The 17,917-nt window shown below is 38.3% G+C and overlaps 3 protein-coding genes across 4 annotated transcripts; 2 read left to right on the top strand and 1 right to left on the bottom strand.

Moving 5' to 3' along the window:
- The first annotated feature begins 2,327 nt into the window (after positions 1-2,327).
- LOC131333146 (putative casein kinase II subunit beta-4) lies at positions 2,328-7,707 on the top strand. Its single transcript, XM_058367504.1, has 5 exons — positions 2,328-2,808; positions 4,879-5,097; positions 5,940-6,049; positions 6,140-6,305; positions 7,100-7,707. The coding sequence occupies exons 1-5, from the start codon at positions 2,559-2,561 to the stop codon at positions 7,228-7,230; spliced, it is 876 nt and encodes a 291-aa protein (XP_058223487.1). The 5' UTR covers positions 2,328-2,558; the 3' UTR covers positions 7,231-7,707.
- A 2,620-nt stretch (positions 7,708-10,327) lies between these two features.
- On the top strand, positions 10,328-13,760 carry LOC131332259 (uncharacterized). The gene is made up of 3 exons (XM_058366384.1): positions 10,328-11,674; positions 12,772-13,033; positions 13,329-13,760. The coding sequence occupies exons 1-3, from the start codon at positions 10,608-10,610 to the stop codon at positions 13,467-13,469; spliced, it is 1,470 nt and encodes a 489-aa protein (XP_058222367.1). The 5' UTR covers positions 10,328-10,607; the 3' UTR covers positions 13,470-13,760.
- Positions 13,761-14,082: 322 nt separating this feature from the next.
- LOC131332260 (large ribosomal subunit protein eL43) lies at positions 14,083-16,300 on the bottom strand. 2 transcript variants are annotated; one of them, XM_058366386.1, is made up of 5 exons: positions 16,171-16,300; positions 15,289-15,328; positions 14,740-14,828; positions 14,497-14,579; positions 14,083-14,348 (listed from the first exon to the last, which is right to left on the bottom strand). In XM_058366386.1, exons 1-5 carry the CDS (start codon positions 16,171-16,173, stop codon positions 14,285-14,287), a joined length of 279 nt encoding a protein of 92 aa, XP_058222369.1. In that variant the 5' UTR covers positions 16,174-16,300; the 3' UTR covers positions 14,083-14,284. The 2 variants fall into 2 exon arrangements, with proteins under 2 accessions (XP_058222369.1, XP_058222368.1); XM_058366385.1 differs by lacking the exon at positions 16,171-16,300 and having other exon boundaries at positions 15,289-15,334.
- Between the last annotated feature and the right edge of the window lie 1,617 nt (positions 16,301-17,917).

Here is a 17,917-nt window from a genome sequence, read left to right on the forward strand (position 1 = left end):
TAACATCAAGCACCATGATGCTGAGAGAGCAGTGGTCTCATGGCCCAGCAAAGTATATTCTTGCAATTGTCCACTATGAACTTGTTGGGAGAAATATCCACAGGTAGCCCACAACTGTCTCCATAGCTCTCAGCAGCCTCAAGTATCATTTGTAAGAGGTTTTTCTCCTGCGTTGTCTCGGTGCGTGCTTTAACTACCTTTAGTATCATTGAGTGAATCTCTTTCTCCAATCTCCATGTCTCCCTATTGCTTTACCTTGGCAAGAACATATTACATTTTGCATCGTAAGTTATCCGTTTGCAGCTCTTTAGGATACGATATGAATAGTCGACGACTTAATTTGGTCTATTATCGTGTAGGTAGTTTAGAAACCGAATATGACATCGTTATAGTAGTGCATGAACTTTCCCACAAGTAATTGGATATGCTAGAAGGTAACTGAAGTAGGAACTGCACCTTGAGCCAGGAACTCCCAGGGTTCCTTAGACATGATCTTCGGAAGATCAAAAACCCTAAGCTGGGAGTAGTCAGGAAGGCAAATTTGCTCCTTAATTGTTTATGTAAAGCCAATTTAGCTGCTTTAGAAGTGCCCATTCCAGAGAGGAAAAAGTTGTCAATTAGGTAACACTTTTCATCATCATTGGAAGTAGTTCCATTAACTAAAAAGTTAGTACTTTAAAAAAGGCTTACTCATAACTCCAAACTAAAAGAAAAAAAAAGAAACGTGCTATTCATACAGATGAATAACGTACAGATCATGCACTGATCAATTTGTGGGGTCCACTACAGGTCCCACACAAAAAATCTGATCCGTTCATTAAATTTAAAATATTTTTTTAAGGGCTTTTGTGAAAAAATCAGCTCAATCCGATATCAATAAGTATTCGATCCAATCATTTAACTTTTTGTGCAGAACCGAAACTGAACAAAACTTTAGATGATTGGATGAAGTATTTATAGGTATCGGATTGAGCTGATTTTTCACAGAAGCCTTTGAAAAAATGTTTTAAATTTAATGAACGACTCGAATCATTTGTGTGAGACCTGTAATGGGCTCCACATCTTGATCAGTGCAAGATCTGTGCATTATTCATCCGTGTAGGTATCATTTCTGTATCTATTCTGACAACTACCCGACTAACTGCACAGCATATGTGCACAGCAATTGGGATTTTAGTGGCCACTTATGCATTCATGATTCAGTGAGAAAATTCCTTCCCCAGAAGGAGTTGAGTTTTGTTCACCCTCCACTTAAAAGGGTGAATATTATCTTCCTTTCTATTTGTTGAAATTGTGTGAATTTCATTACAAAGTGATGTCATGCTTACCAAAAAGTGTATTACATGATAAGAATGACATCACTTTGTGATGAGATCTATCCATCCATTTTCAACCAATAGAATCGAGGGTATTGTGTGAATCTCACCACAAAGTGATGTCATACTTACCAAAAAGTGTATTGCATAGTAAACATGACATCACTTTGTGGTGAGATCCACACCAATTTCAACCAATAGGATAGAAGGTAATGTTCACCCTCTTTTGAAAGAGGTGAACAAAATTGCACTCTCCCGGAACAGACATCCTAGCCGGCTAGCCCCAACTTCACCGTCCTTTAGAAATGGTTCATTTATAAAAACAAAATAAAGAGCCGTAAACAGATCCCACAATATTTAAAACCATGTATCGGAGATTTCGATGCTTATTAGAGAGTATGAGACATAAAGGATTTAATTCCTTAAATTCTTGCCGTTGACAAATACTAATCAATTTGTTTGTTTACTGGACCAATCAAGGGGTTCAATCATTTTTTTTGGAAATCCAATCCATTGGTTCGTACCCTACTAAACTCATTTGAATAAAGGTTTCAATAGTCAGCCGAAAAAGGATAAGGTTTTCAGCTTGAGTACTGTATAATTTATTTACTACTCTTGGTCTCCTTTTGCTGAGCTAAATTTTACAAAAAAAAATACATTTTGATCAGAGTGTAAAGTAAATAAATGATTACTTTCACCAACTCTAAAATAATACATTTGACACCATGCTATTTTTTTACCGACGGTGGGTGTCTTGATCAGCTTACGCTTACTCAATTGGTCCCCTTTCTGAAGCCATTCATGCTAGAATTAGGCCCTTGTTCCGTTAATATTTTTATTTTTTACCGTAGAGAATTACTCATGTCCACGAAAAATTACTTCTGATCGCGAAGAATTACTCCTGATCACAAATAATTACTCTTAACCGCGAAAATTACACTTGACCGTAACATTACTCCAGACAGCAAAGAATTACTCTTGACCACGAAGAATTACTTCTGGCTAGTTGCGTGTGGGCGAGAGAGTGAGCCGGCGCGAGAGGAGAGAGAGAAAATATCAGGTTTTTCCCGTAAAAAAATACCAGTAACAGGAAACTAGACGCTAACCCTAGTTTTCATCGTCTCTCTCTCTCTCTCAATCCAGACTCACGTGATGTACGATGAGCATCTTCGAAACCTCATACCAGAGCTCTAGTTCTCTCATCTGAACATATCCGTATACACCTATACACACACACTGGTCATGTATAATAGAGATCGAGGCGGAGGCGGTGGTGGATCCTCCAAGGCCGAGAGCGTCGGTGGGCCGTTGGATCGAAAGCGGATCAACGACGCCTTAGACAAGCACCTGGAGAAGTCGTCGCCGTCGAATTCGACGCGGGGATTATTGAGCACCAAGGATAAGGAGAGGATAGTGTCGATGCCCTCGACTTCTTCCGGCAAGTCGCAGCCGGTCGATCGCTCTCTCCCTTCGAAGAACAAGTGCTCGGATGGTTGGTTTTGTTTTCTTATAATTTTTTATTTTTCTAATCTACCTGAATATTTAGTTGTGCTGGTAGTTTTGTGTGATGTCGTTTTGGTGGTGTGTGGATCTGGGCCTGTTGTATGTGATTTGTTTTAGCTTAGGTATTTATTTGTTTTGATGTGGATTGTATAATTTACAAGTCAGCAGCTTGTTAGGAGGTATAGGAGTAAGATGATTTATGTTCTTGAGTAAAGCTAGTCTTTTTGATAGTGCAGGGAAAAGAAGGAATTGGGGGCACTGTAGGCTGTAATTTTCGAGTTGCTTAATAGCAACTAAGGTTGGGACTGGGAATAATCTTTTTGTGAAATCAGTTGTGGGCAGAATTGTTTTGTATAGCCTGAGTTGATTAGGGCTCTCCTGTATGTAATTGAAGGTTAAGTGATGCTCCATTACAAAGAATTTCATTGACCTATACTGACCCTTGTTACGGTGTAGGAAATAGAAAGGGTACACCATGGGGATAGCCCTGCCCTGTTCTCAGCCGCCTATCCTAGATGAAAGTGGGAGTCGATCCTTGTTTTGTTTTTTTGTTTTTGTTGGTGTGTGCGCTACGCGGTGATGTAAACTACATTAGTCAATGAGGTGGTGCGATACTTCTGGATGTGGAGGATGAGAGAGTGGCATTCTCAGGAGAGAGAGAGAGGGTGCAGGGAAGAGAGTTGGATAACCTTGAGATCTTTAATCATTACAGGCCTTGAGCTTCATTGGGTCCCCTTTGTATATGAAGGAAGACCAACTGGGTGGTTGTTGTTGTTGTTGTTGTTTGGGGGGGGGGGGGGGGGTGGGGTTGTTGTGGGGGTTAGTCTAGAGGAGAGGGAGAGAGCCTATGGCTTAGTTTATTTGGTGGTAAACCTTGAAGAATATGTTCTGTTCTCACAATATGGAGGGAGGCAGTGTCGAGCACGCTAGGCTAGTACCTAACTTCCTCTCGGGCTAGTGTTTGTATAATGTCAGGCGTGCCTTGGCGATGGTAATCTTGGAAGAACATCTCTTATCCTAATACCAGTCATGTGGCAATTGACCTTAACAATCCCAGAACTGTATCGGAGCCTAAGTGTAAGTTGAACTACGGGTGTGTCACAGATCTCACCTGGAGGTTGGCGACGTCGTGAGATCCTAGGAACAAGATATTTTGATTGAAATCCTACTATCCTAGGACGTAGGGTCCTGAAGTAATGTCCTGGGTATGCTTGTTTTGACGCCCAGTCTATGTTGCGGCAGATTCAAATTTGCCAGTCCTCATGAAATTGTAAAGTTGTGAGGGATGGGTCTTCTCGTCAATTTTGAACAAGGAATAAGTAGTAATGGAGACGATGAGGATGTATCCTTCGGAAGAGAGGCAAAATGATGGCGACTGAGGAAAGACACCTGCATGAATGTGCATGAATCTACACACCCCAAATGAAACAGGGCTCTTGCGAGTTACAGTTACTGTTGTAAATTGAATGTAAATTCCCACTTTTGCTGACATATTAACCTTGTCATTGAAGACCATAGTGACGTTTGACCATCATTTCATTGAGGTAGTCTCAATGACATCAAAATCCCATTGAAGTTTTCAATAATAGTGTATGTCAAGATCCAGTTGAGGCGTCCTTTGACTCTGTCCCACCAAATAATCATGGGCCTCACAACGAACTAAGACTCAAACTCTAGATTCCAGTAAAGAAATCAGTTTGTCTTCAGTTGAATTATCGACATTATGGTTTCTTCATTTTGTTCAAATCCCAGTCATGTGAAGTGAAGAGCTAATAGGTGATAATAGTGTTTGCTGTTATTGATTTAGAAATAACATAAAATACTACCAGGAGGTAGAGTAAGAAGTTTACCTTACACATTAAAAACCTCTTGTGGTTTAACTGCTTTTGGTGACATCAAACTCCCTAGTTGTGCCCATGACATGCCACGTTATGAACTGGATCCCATTTCTTTCATCGATAACAGAATGCCTGTAATGTTTGTTGTGTCCTGGGAAAAACAGTTGAAGATTGCATAACGTACCATTGAGATTGATATCTTATGTTTGCCTATTTTGCAGAAGAATCTGATACAGACAGTGAAGAGTCTGATGTCAGTGGTTCTGAAGGGGATGACACATCTTGGATTTCTTGGTTTTGCAATCTGCGAGGAAATGAATTTTTCTGCGAAGTTGATGATGAGTACATCCAAGATGATTTCAATCTTTGTGGGCTGAGCAGCCAAGTTCCGTATTACGACTATGCCCTGGATCTAATTTTGGACGTTGAGTCCTCTCATGGTAAGAATTTCACTGCATTTACGTACACGGAATTACGGTGCTCTCTGTACTACTACAGCGAAGTAATGGTTGCAGCGAAGTAATGGTTGCAATTTTGGAAGGGCAGTATGACTTATGTTACTTTTTGCATAGATATGCTTACAAGGTTTTCACGGTCCTTTATGTAGGTTTTGCGGGATGGAACAACTATTTGACCATTAAATCAACTGTTTCCATCGAATTTTGATTGTTGACCTTGAACAAGATCCTATATTGTCTTCCCACAGTCTGTGAACCTTGCTATTTTCTCCTGCGCATTAGGAGTTGTTGGTACATGACGCCTGCACGCATCTGTTAATCCCAGGACTCTGAAAATGGCTTTGAATTAAACAATCTCAAGCATCGCAAGGGCATAAGGAGAATTCATTTTCTAAACTTGAGAAATGACGATCAGTCTTGCATGTAGCTCACTTAATTGGAAGTGTGGTTATTGAAGTAAGATGATTCACATCTATTTGTCATTAGAAAGAGCACTTTACAGGTACAAAAATATGAAAGATAACTTGGGAGTCACAAGCCACCAAACAACTTCCCTAGGTCTGAGCAATCCATTACGGCACAGAACACATAATAGGTTACCCACTTTAGGAGTCTCAGAAATGACAACTTGAGTAACTTCGGCTTGCTGAGGTCTCTCCTATGTAGCTAAACATTTCTTAATTGAGTTGAGCTGTAGATATTATTCTGCCTGAAGAATGGATGTCTTGTGAATTTCTTTAAAATGTCTGTTGCATTACCCTAGCTTTGTGTGCTCATTGAATTCCAGAAATAGCTTTTTCTTGACATCGTATGAACATGTACAGGTGACATGTTTACTGAAGAGCAGAATGAGTTGGTTGAATCAGCAGCAGAGATGCTGTATGGAATGATACATGTTAGATACATATTAACTACCAAGGGAATGGCAGCAATGGTAATAAACTAAGTGAGATTATATTGACTGTTACTTTCGTTACCTTTTCATGTTGTTTCCTGGGTAATATGGTTTATTAATGACCTACAGTTGGAGAAGTACAAAAATTATGACTTTGGGAGATGCCCAAGAGTATATTGCTGTGGACAACCCTGCCTTCCAGTTGGTCAATCAGACATTCCGCGTTCAAGTACTGTAAAAATATACTGTCCCAAATGTGAAGATATTTACTACCCTCGCTCCAAGTACCAAGGCAGTATCCTTGCGTCATACCAATTTCTTTATTAGTAATGTTTTGCTGTTGGCTGCTTTTATATGCTTGCTACAAAAGTTGCATTCATGTTGGTTCAGATATTCTCAGCTTGTTTTATGTTCTTGCAAACAGTAGTTTGATCTTATTTTTGAACTCTGTTACATAATCCTGTACTATTTTAATTCTTCATTATCTTAGGTGCGTAGACATCAGCTGTCGAGCTTCTGTTTGCTTAATTCAGTGTGGTTCAGTTTATGATCAATGATTATGCATGATTACATGATTATGTGCATTCGAATGTTTTGACTGTCGGCATACAATGAATGAAATTTCTGCTTATCTTATATTTCGCCGAATAGTACACGGAATACACATGGTGACCTTGAAACTAGAGATTCATGTGTCCATGAGCATTGTCCTAGTTTGTGTCCACAAACATGGTTTCGGACTGAAATAATGTCCAGATATTGTTTGTTTGAATCCTCCATCCGGGTTAGTTTATATGGTACAATTTGGACTACCATATCACTGTGTAGTGTGTAGATTGATGAGCTCTTTGCCTTTTTGTAATAGTTTAATAGATTTTGGGGAAAGATGGGTTCCTGTTGAGAGCCAAGCTAAAATGCTTAGCGAGTTGCTAGAGTGGTTGTGTGATTAGGTTTGATAATAGTGAAATCTCAGAAAGAGTATGATGTGGATACTTTGTCTGACACTACTGAGACTTCTGTGTTTTCCTTCACACAATGTGTTACATTGTTTAGTTTTCTGTATTATGGGTTTGCTTTAACTTTGCCAAGATATTGATGGAGCTTATTTTGGAACTACATTCCCCCACCTCTTCTTGATGACATACGGGCATCTCAAGCCACAAAAAGCCACACAGAGCTATGTTCCAAGAGTATTTGGCTTCAAGATTCACAAGGCGTGATACAACAAAATACCCTCTGCAGGAGATTGCTAATTTCTGCGACAAGTGATTCTCGTCTTGTTTCTGCTGATGTACTAGTTCTATAACCAGCGAGGTAAACTGCAGCATTTCCAAAGAACAGTAATTCATTAAACAGATATTCATTAAACGATGAAAAATCATGTCTGGCTTGTATGTTGAGGACTTGTCTTTTCAATGTATCGGTGAATTCAACAGACCATGTTTTCTCTTTTTCCAGTGTCCAGAATTGTTGGATGTGATTTCCTTTATAGGTCTGTTCATCTGTCTTGTATTTCTTACTATATTCAGAGTACTTGTCATGTAATGGGTTAGATTTAGATTCAAGGCAGGGTTATCTGTGTCTGGATGATCTGTGTTTCGTGATGTAATCCTGTGAAGCCATTTGGTTGAAGGTAGAGGTTAGCTATATGTAGAATTTTTATTGTTAGAACACATGAAACTTTCTTGTTTTGCTCACATTAGTTCCATATCATGTGCCTTTGGGTGGGGTTTTTATCCTTTCTCCCTTCTGTTCTCTGCTCTCTCTCTCTCTCTCTCTCTCTCTCTCTCTCTCTCTCTCTCTCAGCAGGATGCAAGCATGCGACGTTCCTTTACCAGATTAAATCTTTCTACTTGTCTATGGTCAAGAAAGGATCGTGTCTTTTGTCTATTCAACCGCAAATGTCATTGCTGGCATTTATTGTTGGATCTGATGTGTTGAGAACTCATTTCTTGGTTCTTATTTCTTTCCTCTTTTTGTTAGCTAATTTGCTAGAAAATCCTCTCTTTTTTTCCCTCTCCAACGTTGCGTGCTTGCGTCCTGCTAAACTCTGGTAAAATTTAGATGTAAATTTAAATTCTGAAGTCAAATACCAACGAGTGGCAGAAGGAAAAAAAACTAGCTTCCATCAGTCACTTGTCTGATCAAAGAATCACTCACCTCACTTGTTTGTTTGGTGTTGAAATGTGTTCTCCTCTCGCTCACGCGTGCTTGTGAGATTATGGTTGTCTTCCGAAGTTGTGGAAAGAAGGAAAAAAGAAACGAAACTTGAAAAGGTAGAGAAGAGCAAATAAAATTTTCTCTCAACTTTCTCTACCTTTTCCTTCTTAATCATTTCTCCTTCTTTCTTTCCTCAATTTTCAAGCACGCCCTAGATTTCGGTGTTTGTGAAAAAACGAGAGGGGTGCAGTTCTGCCCTAAACGGCAGAGGAGCCGTTTCCTTAAATCAAATAAGCCTATTTACTTCCACTCCTTTTGTAAAGGAAGCCAATTTAAAAATGGATGTCTTTTTATTATTGGGTCTGTTGTTTAGGTTTGATTCCAATGCTTCAATGACTTCATCCCTTCCCTCGCCTTTTTAGAGCGAACAATGTTATTCACACAATGATTTAAACACAATAACTTACACAACCTTTCACATACATGTGGGATCCAAGCATAGTATTGTGTGTGAAGCCCATATGTATGTGAGAGGTTGTGTTTAGTGTTGTGTTTAGATTGTTGTGTGAGTATCATTTTTGTTTTAGAGCTTCCTTTTATTCAACCCACGATCTGCCCCGTTTCAGAACGGGTTTTAAGCACTTATTTTTTAAAAAGGTAATTTCAAACTTAAAAATAATGGGTTTAATAAAATTTAAAAATATGCAATATGATATTGTTTGAAAGATCTCAATGAGATCTTTTATACGGTGTAAAAAAAATCAAAAAATATTTTTTATTTACATTATTTTTGAATTTGAAAATGTGAAAATAAGCATTTACTGTATTTTTTAAGAATGTGTTCTGAAACGGGGTCAGCTTCTTCTCAATTAAGTTTTTGGTTTTCTTTGTTTGGATGTACTTTTTTTCGAAGGAACAAATTGAACAATTAACAATCCGTGAAAGACTTGTCAATGGTCAGACAACTCTCATACTCTTCTCCTTCCATTTAATTAGCTTCCAAACAAGACTTTTGTCAATTCATTTATTTTCGAAACGCGGTTCTACCAAGAATGTCTTTGACTCTCAGATTAATTGCAGGGATTGAAGTTCCTCTCTTGCTTTACTTGGTGAAGAAGAAACATCCATCCTGTGGAGCCCTAAGGAGTAATTATTATTTTTTGGTTAAAAGTCCTAGTAATAAATTTGAAAAAAGCATAATGAGGCCACTGTAATTATCATGAGAGGTATGACCATGTTCGTTTTTGGGATTTTAGATTTTGGGTACCGAGTGGAAAGAAATAGAGAAATGAGAGCAATTTTATTAGGGATCATGTGCAGAGAGAAAAGGTTGAGACTTGAGTCCCAAAATAAACATGGCGATGATGTTTTTTAGCATTTGATAAGAGGAAAATAAGACAAGTTATAGCTCCACCAGTAAAACTCGAACGTGAGCATCAAGTTATGCGCGGTCATCAAATCATCACTACGTCTACCCTTAGTGTTAAAAAATTAAAGAAAAAAGAGGTTTTTTTTTTTCCCAAAAATGTAATTTTTTTTTTGAAATTTACTCATGTTCTTACGTATGAATACAGGAGAGAAACCTTAAAAATTCACCAGTCCCTTACACGCAAAATTTACTCATGTTCTCACGTATGAATATAGAAAAGAAAAGTCTTTGGAATAATTGAAAGCAGAATCAGAACCTACAGTGCCTGTAAGTTTGAAATTAGCTAGTACTCCTTCATTGTGCTAATTGACTAAAAACAAAAAGTTAAATCCAGTGTGTAAAGTTTGGGTAGGATGAGCAACACATAGTATTATTTTACTACTAGTAAAAGTTTCGAAAATCAAAATAAAGGAAAAATGTTCTTCAAAAATAAAATAAAAGGGCAAACAAAGTATCGAAAACACGTGACATTTCAGTTGTTGAGCTCGAATTTTGATGGCAACTCGAAATGCGCATACTCTGCTATGTTCCATTTTACTACTTTGTTTTTAAGGGTGACCGTATCATTTTTGTAAACGCTATTAAGAATGCCTCTTTAATTTTTTTTTTTTTTTTTTCTTGTGACGTTGGAAAGACCTCAAGGAGTAATTGGTTGAGTAATTTTGAACGGTGGGAAAAAAAATTAAAATAAATATTTCAAGAAGTGGTACTATACGAGGTTAAAATCGTACTATACGATTTTTATATACTCCAAGAAAAGCAAACAGATAGGATTGGAGTATAAATCTCATCCAAATTGCGTGCTGCGGCCGGCCGTCTCTGCTTTCAATTTCATCTCCTCCCACACTTCTTCGCTACACAGAGAGAGAGAGAGAGAGAGAGAGAGAGGAACTACTCCAATTTTGAGGAGAGAGAGAGTATATTATGTAATGCATCAGAAGAAATCCGAACTTCAGATCGGAACAGAAAGCACCGGCGATTTTGAGGAGAGAGAGAGAGTATTATGTAATGCATCAGAAGAAATCCGAACTTCAGATCGGAACAGAAAGCACCGGCGTCTCTTCCGATTTCAACCCCACACCCCGCCACAAGCACCACCCCCAACAACAACAATCCCCCAAATCCCAATTCTCTCCTCATCTCAATTCTCTCTCCAATTTCGGCACGAACCCGCAAAAAATCTTAATCGACCCAAGTTCGTCACACCCCCAAAACGACGACCCAATCGCTCCCCCACCCAAACCAACCCCTCACAAGCGTCCCCTCATAACCCACCCAAACCCTAAACCTAATCCTCTCTCTAAATCCCCCACTCTGTCTAATTCCCTTCACCAGTACCCATTCAAAAGCCACGACACCTTCAAACTCCCGGCGAAAAGACCCGCCGCCGTCGACAATATCCTCCGCCGCCTCCGTCGCGTGCGCATTCACCTCCGTTGCGTCCTCTTGCTATCCCTCCCGTTCTTCTACTTCCTCGTTTCGCACCCCCGCCGCTCGTTCCTGCTCGACTCTCTCGCCGCCTTCGCCTTTGCGGCCGCCCTCTTGTTTTCGCTCAACCTCGCGCTCCCCCGCCTCCCCTCGATTCGATTATTACTTGCCCAATCGCTCCCGAACAAGCTCAGGTCGAAAACCCGAGTGTCTAGACCGCTTTTGCCGGTGTTTTGGTCGATTGGGTCGGGGCGAAAAGCGGAAAAAATAGCCGGTTCGGGGTGTTGGGTTCAGGTTTATAGCAATGGGGATGTGTATGAAGGGGAGTTTCATAAAGGGAAGTGTTCGGGTAGTGGGGTTTACTACTATTACATGAGTGGGAGGTATGAGGGGGATTGGGTTGACGGGAAGTATGATGGGTATGGGGTCGAGACTTGGGCTAGAGGAAGTAGGTATAGGGGGCAGTACAGGCAAGGGCTTAGGCATGGTTTTGGAGTGTATAGGTTTTATACCGGAGACGTTTATGGTGGGGAATGGTCAAATGGGCAGAGTCATGGCTGTGGGATTCATACTTGCGATGATGGTAGCAGGTATGTTGGGGAATTCAAGTGGGGTGTCAAGCATGGGCTTGGGCACTATCATTTCAGGTAATTCTTGATAATTGCTTCCATGGTTTTCCGTTCGTTTTGTTGTAACTTGGTGCATATTCTACTAATTGTGGATTTGGTCATTGAAAGTATGTGTAAGTTGTGAGACTATTGTTGTTGGAAAGGATCATCTCTGAATGCCTACTTCTGTGTGGTTAGGTTTTGAATGTGATAGAAGGTTGGTTTTTTTGGTGGTTGTATGTGCATTGTGCATGGACCATAGTTGTACAAATTTAGTCATTCAGCTTGTTCAGATGTTTTTAGCATGTTGGTAACGTTTTAAAAGTTTGGTATTTGAGTGGGTAAACATTCGAATTATTTGGTTGGAAATCGTTTCTTGAAAATATTTTATGATGAATGTGTGGGAAATAACTGAGTGCTCTACGTTTTGTAAGTTATGGTGTACATATTGGCCAATGAAGTGCAACACAGCATAGTGTTGGGTGGAGCTTAGAACATGAAGAGATTCCCCGGCTTTAAGAACATTTGATTTGAACAGACTTCTTTAACAATTTTGAGTGTGATCCATAAGTTTTTTTTTTAATGATATTTAAGGTGTAAATCATTTTGCATTTGGAGTTTGTTTATGTATGAAATTATGAATAATATGGCAATTCTCTAATACAATTACTTGCACTCGAGCCTTATTTATAGGCTTAGGCACCAGTTACTAATGAAATGGAAGGAAGTATAAGCTTGACAACATGTAACTCCAAAACTTCATAAGTAGCCTAGTGGCCTTATGATTCCCTGATGTTTCCTGCTAACTGCTAAGGTTAGGGAGGATCCCTTATTCCAGCTGTTGGTTTCAGCTTGATGAATGTGTGTACTTTCTTTTTTTTGAGATACTCCTTTTATGTTTGGTTAAATAAGAAGAATCATTATAGATGCTATATTTTAACCTGGCCCCGTCCAGGAATATAATGCTCTCCTAGACCCTAGTTCACATCAAAAGTTACCTTTAAAGGGCGTGCTTCAATCTATCATGAATGATCACAAGATATGGTTTGCTGTGTAGGTATAAAATGAGGACATTTCCCGAATACGATAATAATTTGTTACTTGTGACCATTGGCTTATCTGTGTCTCATATATAGGAATGGGGACGTTTATGCTGGAGAATACTTTGCAGACAAGATGCATGGTTTTGGAATGTATCGTTTCGCAAGTGGGCATCGGTATGAAGGAGCTTGGCATGAGGGCAAAAGGCAAGGGCTTGGAATGTACACTTTCAGAGATGGCGAGACCCAATCTGGGCATTGGAATAATGGGATTCTTGATGTTCCAAGCACTCAGAACACCACCTATCCTGTATCTCCTGTCGCAGTGTATCATTCCAGAGTACTGAACACTGTCCAGGTATATATTCAAATAATAAAGAAAAGGAAGTTAAAAGCATCATTGCTCACAATAGTTAGATTCTTGAAACTTTTTGTTCTCATTTTCATTTTTCTTGCCCAAAATACTGATCCGAAATCCAAACACAGCCTAGAAGTAATTGATGGTAATAAGTCACCACCATGGCAGTATGTGGTTCATGACTATTTGAGTGATATTTTCCACGTGGTGCTATTAAGAATTAGTACTCATCAAAAAATCAATTAAGGTGACAAGAGAAGATAACCATTTTTCTGATGTGATGTCTCATTATCAGGAAGTTAGACGAGCAGCTGAGAAAGCCTACAATGTGGCAAAGGTGGATGAAAGAGTGAACAGAGCAGTAGCAGCAGCTAACCGGGCTGCAAATGCAGCTAGAGTAGCGGCAGTGAAGGCTGTCCAAAACCAATTGCGATAAAATGGTGAGAGTGACAATGTGCATACTAAAATGTCAGACTGCCGTAACCACAAGGCACATACACACCACTATTCCCTGTTGCATTTTCCTTTTTGCTTGAGAAGATGTAATATGAGGTGCCTTTTCCAGTTGGAGAAAATGGCTGAATGAATAACTAGTTCTTTTTGCTCTAACTTAGCTTTCTTGTAAGGTTCAGTTCAGTTGTAAATCCATGTAATAATATGAACAGATGTGGTGACAATACAATAGCTATGCTGTAATTACAACGCGTTAGGTAACTTTAGATTCTAAGTGGGCCTTTTTCTTGAATTAGATAAGATCAATTTTTAACGGTTTTGTCTTATTTCCACAAATTGCAGACATGAAGAAGTTTAATTAAAATTATTTTTATAACACAACTTAAAAATAAAAAATAAGTCATCCCAGAAGTTGTGGCAAGAGTCACAAAACAAAGCATGTCCATACATATTTTCACTCTGAAAAAACTGTAGTAGATGGACGGTAAACAGAAATTATCCTCATCAAACTCTTGGTGTAATTCGATTGAAAGAAGGAAAAAGAACTCTTTCGTGGAATCAAAACATGTTCCCAATCCTCTGGAGGAAAATAATAATAATCACAATGCAACCACAAGATAAATGATTCATAAAAGAAAAAGAAAAGTTTTAAACCATCAGAATAATTCCTTTCCATGTTTCAGGTCTGCCTCAAGTACATAACCAAACATCAAAACTGAAAAAGAAAAAAAAAAAAACCCCACTAAATCGGAAGCATTTTCTGGCAAGGGTAAAAGCCTTTCCATAGCAATTCAGATCTTAGCTCTCAGTCTGCTCCCTCAACCTTCTGATGGTGCTCCTAACGGTTACAGCGCTTGCAGTGCTGTCATTTGCCAAACAACCAGCATTAGGTAGTTTCATACAAGCACATTAACAGGCAACCTGTATACAGTTGATTAACAAAGCAAAATCGGGTACTTTTGACTTGCATATACACATAACACAGATAAATAAGGTAAGAGAATCATTACTTCAATGTGTAAGCACCGCCTGCTTTGACTTTGCCACAGTCCTTGCATCCCCAAATTCCCACAGCCTTCCTTTTCACTGCATACTGTAAGAGCACGCCTTCAATTAAGACAGATTGCACGCATTTCAAGAGAAAGACAGCCTCAATGAAACAATTAAATCTTAGTTTCTATGGTTACTACGTGCAATACACAGGCCCCATGTCAAACATGGTAAAAATAAGCCAAAAGGTGAGGGGGATTCACCTTGCCACAGAACTCACAGAAGTATTTGCTGTGCTGACTGACTTCCATCTTCTTGATCTGCTTCCGCAAACTAGCCCCATAACGGGTACCTGAAAATGTACTCAGTTAAGCACTGCATCCCTAGCTACACACACACTGGAAACGTGATATGTAGAGATATCAGTTCAACATCAAAATGATGCTACTTAAGAGTTAAACCACAGCAATTAGCTACTAACACAGTAACACTTGCTCATAAACAACAGGAAGCAAAGCTCTGTTTGTATCGGTTGGATTTTGGAGGGGGAGGAAGGGCAAAGTGAACTGCCAAAGCCATGTTGAGGAATAGAGCCCTGGATGGCTATTTCGCTATCTTTATATTTATCTACGTGGGCCAAATATACATTTCCTTGACTTCCTCCCTTATCTGACACTGTGTGTTTAACACTGACAAGCTATTATACCACATTTTGTCAACCTTGTCTCATCACGATTCATCTCAATGCAAAGAAAAAATAAAAAATAAAAAAAGAAAGGAAACAAAACAAAGCCCCAATGCTAAGCACGTACCGTACTTCCCAACAATACCAGCCTTCTTGGTTCTTTTGGTCTGCATTGATAGAAGAATAAATCATCATGAAAACAGTACTTGATGACACCAACAACCAGAAAAGAAAAAAAATAAAGAGACACTGCAATACTGAAAACTCTTTTACACCAATTAAAGACAAAGCCACCAAGAAAAATAACAGCAGATATGTCCTCGACAATCTTCTGGTCTCCCCAACTCCTGTATAAGTTGAGTTGGCCGTGACTACAAGAATGGCCTGTTCCCCCGGGTGGAATATGCCGGTCAATCCCTTCCCTTAGAACCGTACTTGAGAGTTTCCTACCTCGTACCACTCAGCCATCAATTCTTTTGGTATAGCATTTTAATCTACCATATCTAACTGAATGAAATTCGTCCTAGATCTCCCATTTTTCGGGCTAACCAAAAGAGGTTAATTATCTGAGCTTCAAACTTGAATTTGGATTAATAATCGGTTTTCATTTTATCTTTTCTCCAACCTTCACAAGAATAAAGCATTCCCACCTTCATAAGAATAAAGCACAAGCATTTCCCTTATAGTTAGAATTTTCTGAAAGGTAACTATCGCAGTTTTCACATAGATATTTTATATTAGAGGTGTCAAAGTGGTTGATTGAGACTTTCCAGAAGCTAGCACACGACATTCTTTGTTTTTGATGAAAGAAAAATGACGCAAATGAACATTAAGCCGTCAAATAGGAGCTTAAAAACCAAGCATTCATCAAAACAAAAACTTCGCAGCATTTGAACACTAAGCTTCATGCTACAACGCAGAGACTTGGGACATAGAACCATACAGAGGGGGATAGATATGTATACACAGACAAACATATGTAGAAGTATATAGATGCAAGTGAAGGTACCATTTTGGAGAGCTTGGCGATTCAGCTGAGGGACGAATGCAGAGCAAGGAAACAAAGAACCCTAGGTTTCCCTCGAAGTTGCCCTAGGGGCGTGTTAAAATGGACCAGGGTCATTCAGCCCATTGGGCGTGGAGTTGGGCGTATGGGCCAGACGGGCTTTAGCAGGTTTTAGGGCCTTTCTTGAAATAAAATCAGGTGTCAGAGCTAATGGGGTGGGAATTTTCGACCCCGACACAAAATTAGCGGGTTATGATCGACTATTTCTGACACGGAACACAAATATGATACGATACGATAACAAAAAAACCTAAAAAAGTTGGGTTATGATTGAGAAAATTCTGACATAAACATGAGATGATACGATACAAACACCCCTTTAAAGTTTAAACTCACTCTAGTCCTCGACTCAAACTCATATAGCAGATTTGATTTTACTTAAATTTAACCAAATCGAGGAAGACTCCAATTGAAGGCAACTCATCGCAATTTACAACAATGTCGTTATTGATGCTTTTACTTGAACTCGCGGTTGGATTTGAATTTGTCGTTAGAGTGGTTCATAAGAAATGGATTTTTTAAATTTGAGCGAGAGTTGGAGATGCTCTTGCGTGTAACTTGATAGCCTGAATTTAACTGCCAGATGAACAACTTAAATAATAATTCTTATTGTTAAATACTTGTGTTGATAAGTTTTTTTTTTGAAATGCAATTTTTTTTTTTTTGAACAGCACTTATGTTGATGAGTTAGCTACTCAAGCTCAGAGCATCAACAGTGGAATAAGCAAAATAAAAAATTGTTAAAGGTAGCAATGTTGAATTAAAAAAGTTCTCACATTGGAATAACCAAACCTAGCAACCTCTTTACAACTCATCAAATTTTGGCTATTCAATAATCAAAACTAGCAATATTTTGTCAATAACCAAATTTTATCTCTCAATCAAGTACACCAACATTACACAAAAACATTCTCTCTCTCTCTCTCAACAATGTTGTCAAAAAATAATTTTAAAAAACTGTAACTTTCAATTTTTTTTTTTTTTACAAAAAACAATTTTTTCAAAAATTTTAAAAACTGTAAGTAAATAAAGTGTGTTTTTCAAAAAACTGTTTTTGAAATTTCAAAACTCTTTTATAGAAAATTGTTTTTTACACAAAAACTGTTTTTATAGTTTTTAAAATTTCAAAATTATTTGTGTAAATACAATTCTTTCAAAATTTCTCAAAATTGTATTTATAGTTTTTAAGTGAACAAAGTGTGTATTTTTTGAAAAAATATTTTTTGTTTCGAATTTTTTTTTTTGAACTGTTTCTAACATAAACTGTTTTTTTTTCCTTCAAAAACCGTTTTTTCAAAAAATATGCGTGAAATGAACGGAAAAAGTTTGGAGGGCCCATTGGTTTTGATTATAGGCAAAAAATAACCAATGTGGAATTTGACATTATTAACTTTAGCAACCTCTAAATGGATAATCAAAATTTGATGTGGCATGTTTTGATTATTCACAGTTGCTTATTCCACTGCTGATGCTCTCAGTGCCCTTGGAAAGAAGAATGAGGCTCCGTTCGAGAACACCTTCTTAAAAAATGAGTATTTATTTCATATTTTCAAAATAAAAAATAATTTTTTGATTTTTTTTGCACTGTATAAAGGATCTCGATAAGATCTATTAAACAAAATCCATATTAGTAGAAAAATTATTTGCATAAATATATTATTTTTAAGCTTGAAATTGCATTCTTAAAAAA

The sequence above is a fragment of the Rhododendron vialii genome, chromosome 7a, assembly GCF_030253575.1.
Source record: "Rhododendron vialii isolate Sample 1 chromosome 7a, ASM3025357v1".
Taxonomy (NCBI): Eukaryota; Viridiplantae; Streptophyta; class Magnoliopsida; order Ericales; family Ericaceae; genus Rhododendron; species Rhododendron vialii.

Bases quoted from the DNA above. Each gene is read 5' to 3' on its own strand.
- LOC131333146 (XM_058367504.1), top strand. From the start codon at position 2,559: ATGTATAATAGAGATCGAGGCGGAGGCGGTGGTGGATCCTCCAAGGCC. The intron at 5,098-5,939 runs GTAAGAATTTCA...GAACATGTACAG, and splicing joins GGACGTTGAGTCCTCTCATG to GTGACATGTTTACTGAAGAG. The intron at 6,050-6,139 runs GTAATAAACTAA...AATGACCTACAG, and splicing joins CCAAGGGAATGGCAGCAATG to TTGGAGAAGTACAAAAATTA.
- LOC131332259 (XM_058366384.1), top strand. From the start codon at position 10,608: ATGCATCAGAAGAAATCCGAACTTCAGATCGGAACAGAAAGCACCGGC. The intron at 11,675-12,771 runs GTAATTCTTGAT...TCTCATATATAG, and splicing joins CTTGGGCACTATCATTTCAG to GAATGGGGACGTTTATGCTG. The intron at 13,034-13,328 runs GTATATATTCAA...TCTCATTATCAG, and splicing joins GAGTACTGAACACTGTCCAG to GAAGTTAGACGAGCAGCTGA.
- LOC131332260 (XM_058366385.1), bottom strand. From the start codon at position 15,334: ATGCAGACCAAAAGAACCAAGAAGGCTGGTATTGTTGGGAAGTACG. The intron at 14,829-15,288 runs GTACGTGCTTAG...GTACATTTTCAG, and splicing joins TGGTATTGTTGGGAAGTACG to GTACCCGTTATGGGGCTAGT. The intron at 14,580-14,739 runs GTGAATCCCCCT...GTGCTCTTACAG, and splicing joins TCTGTGAGTTCTGTGGCAAG to TATGCAGTGAAAAGGAAGGC.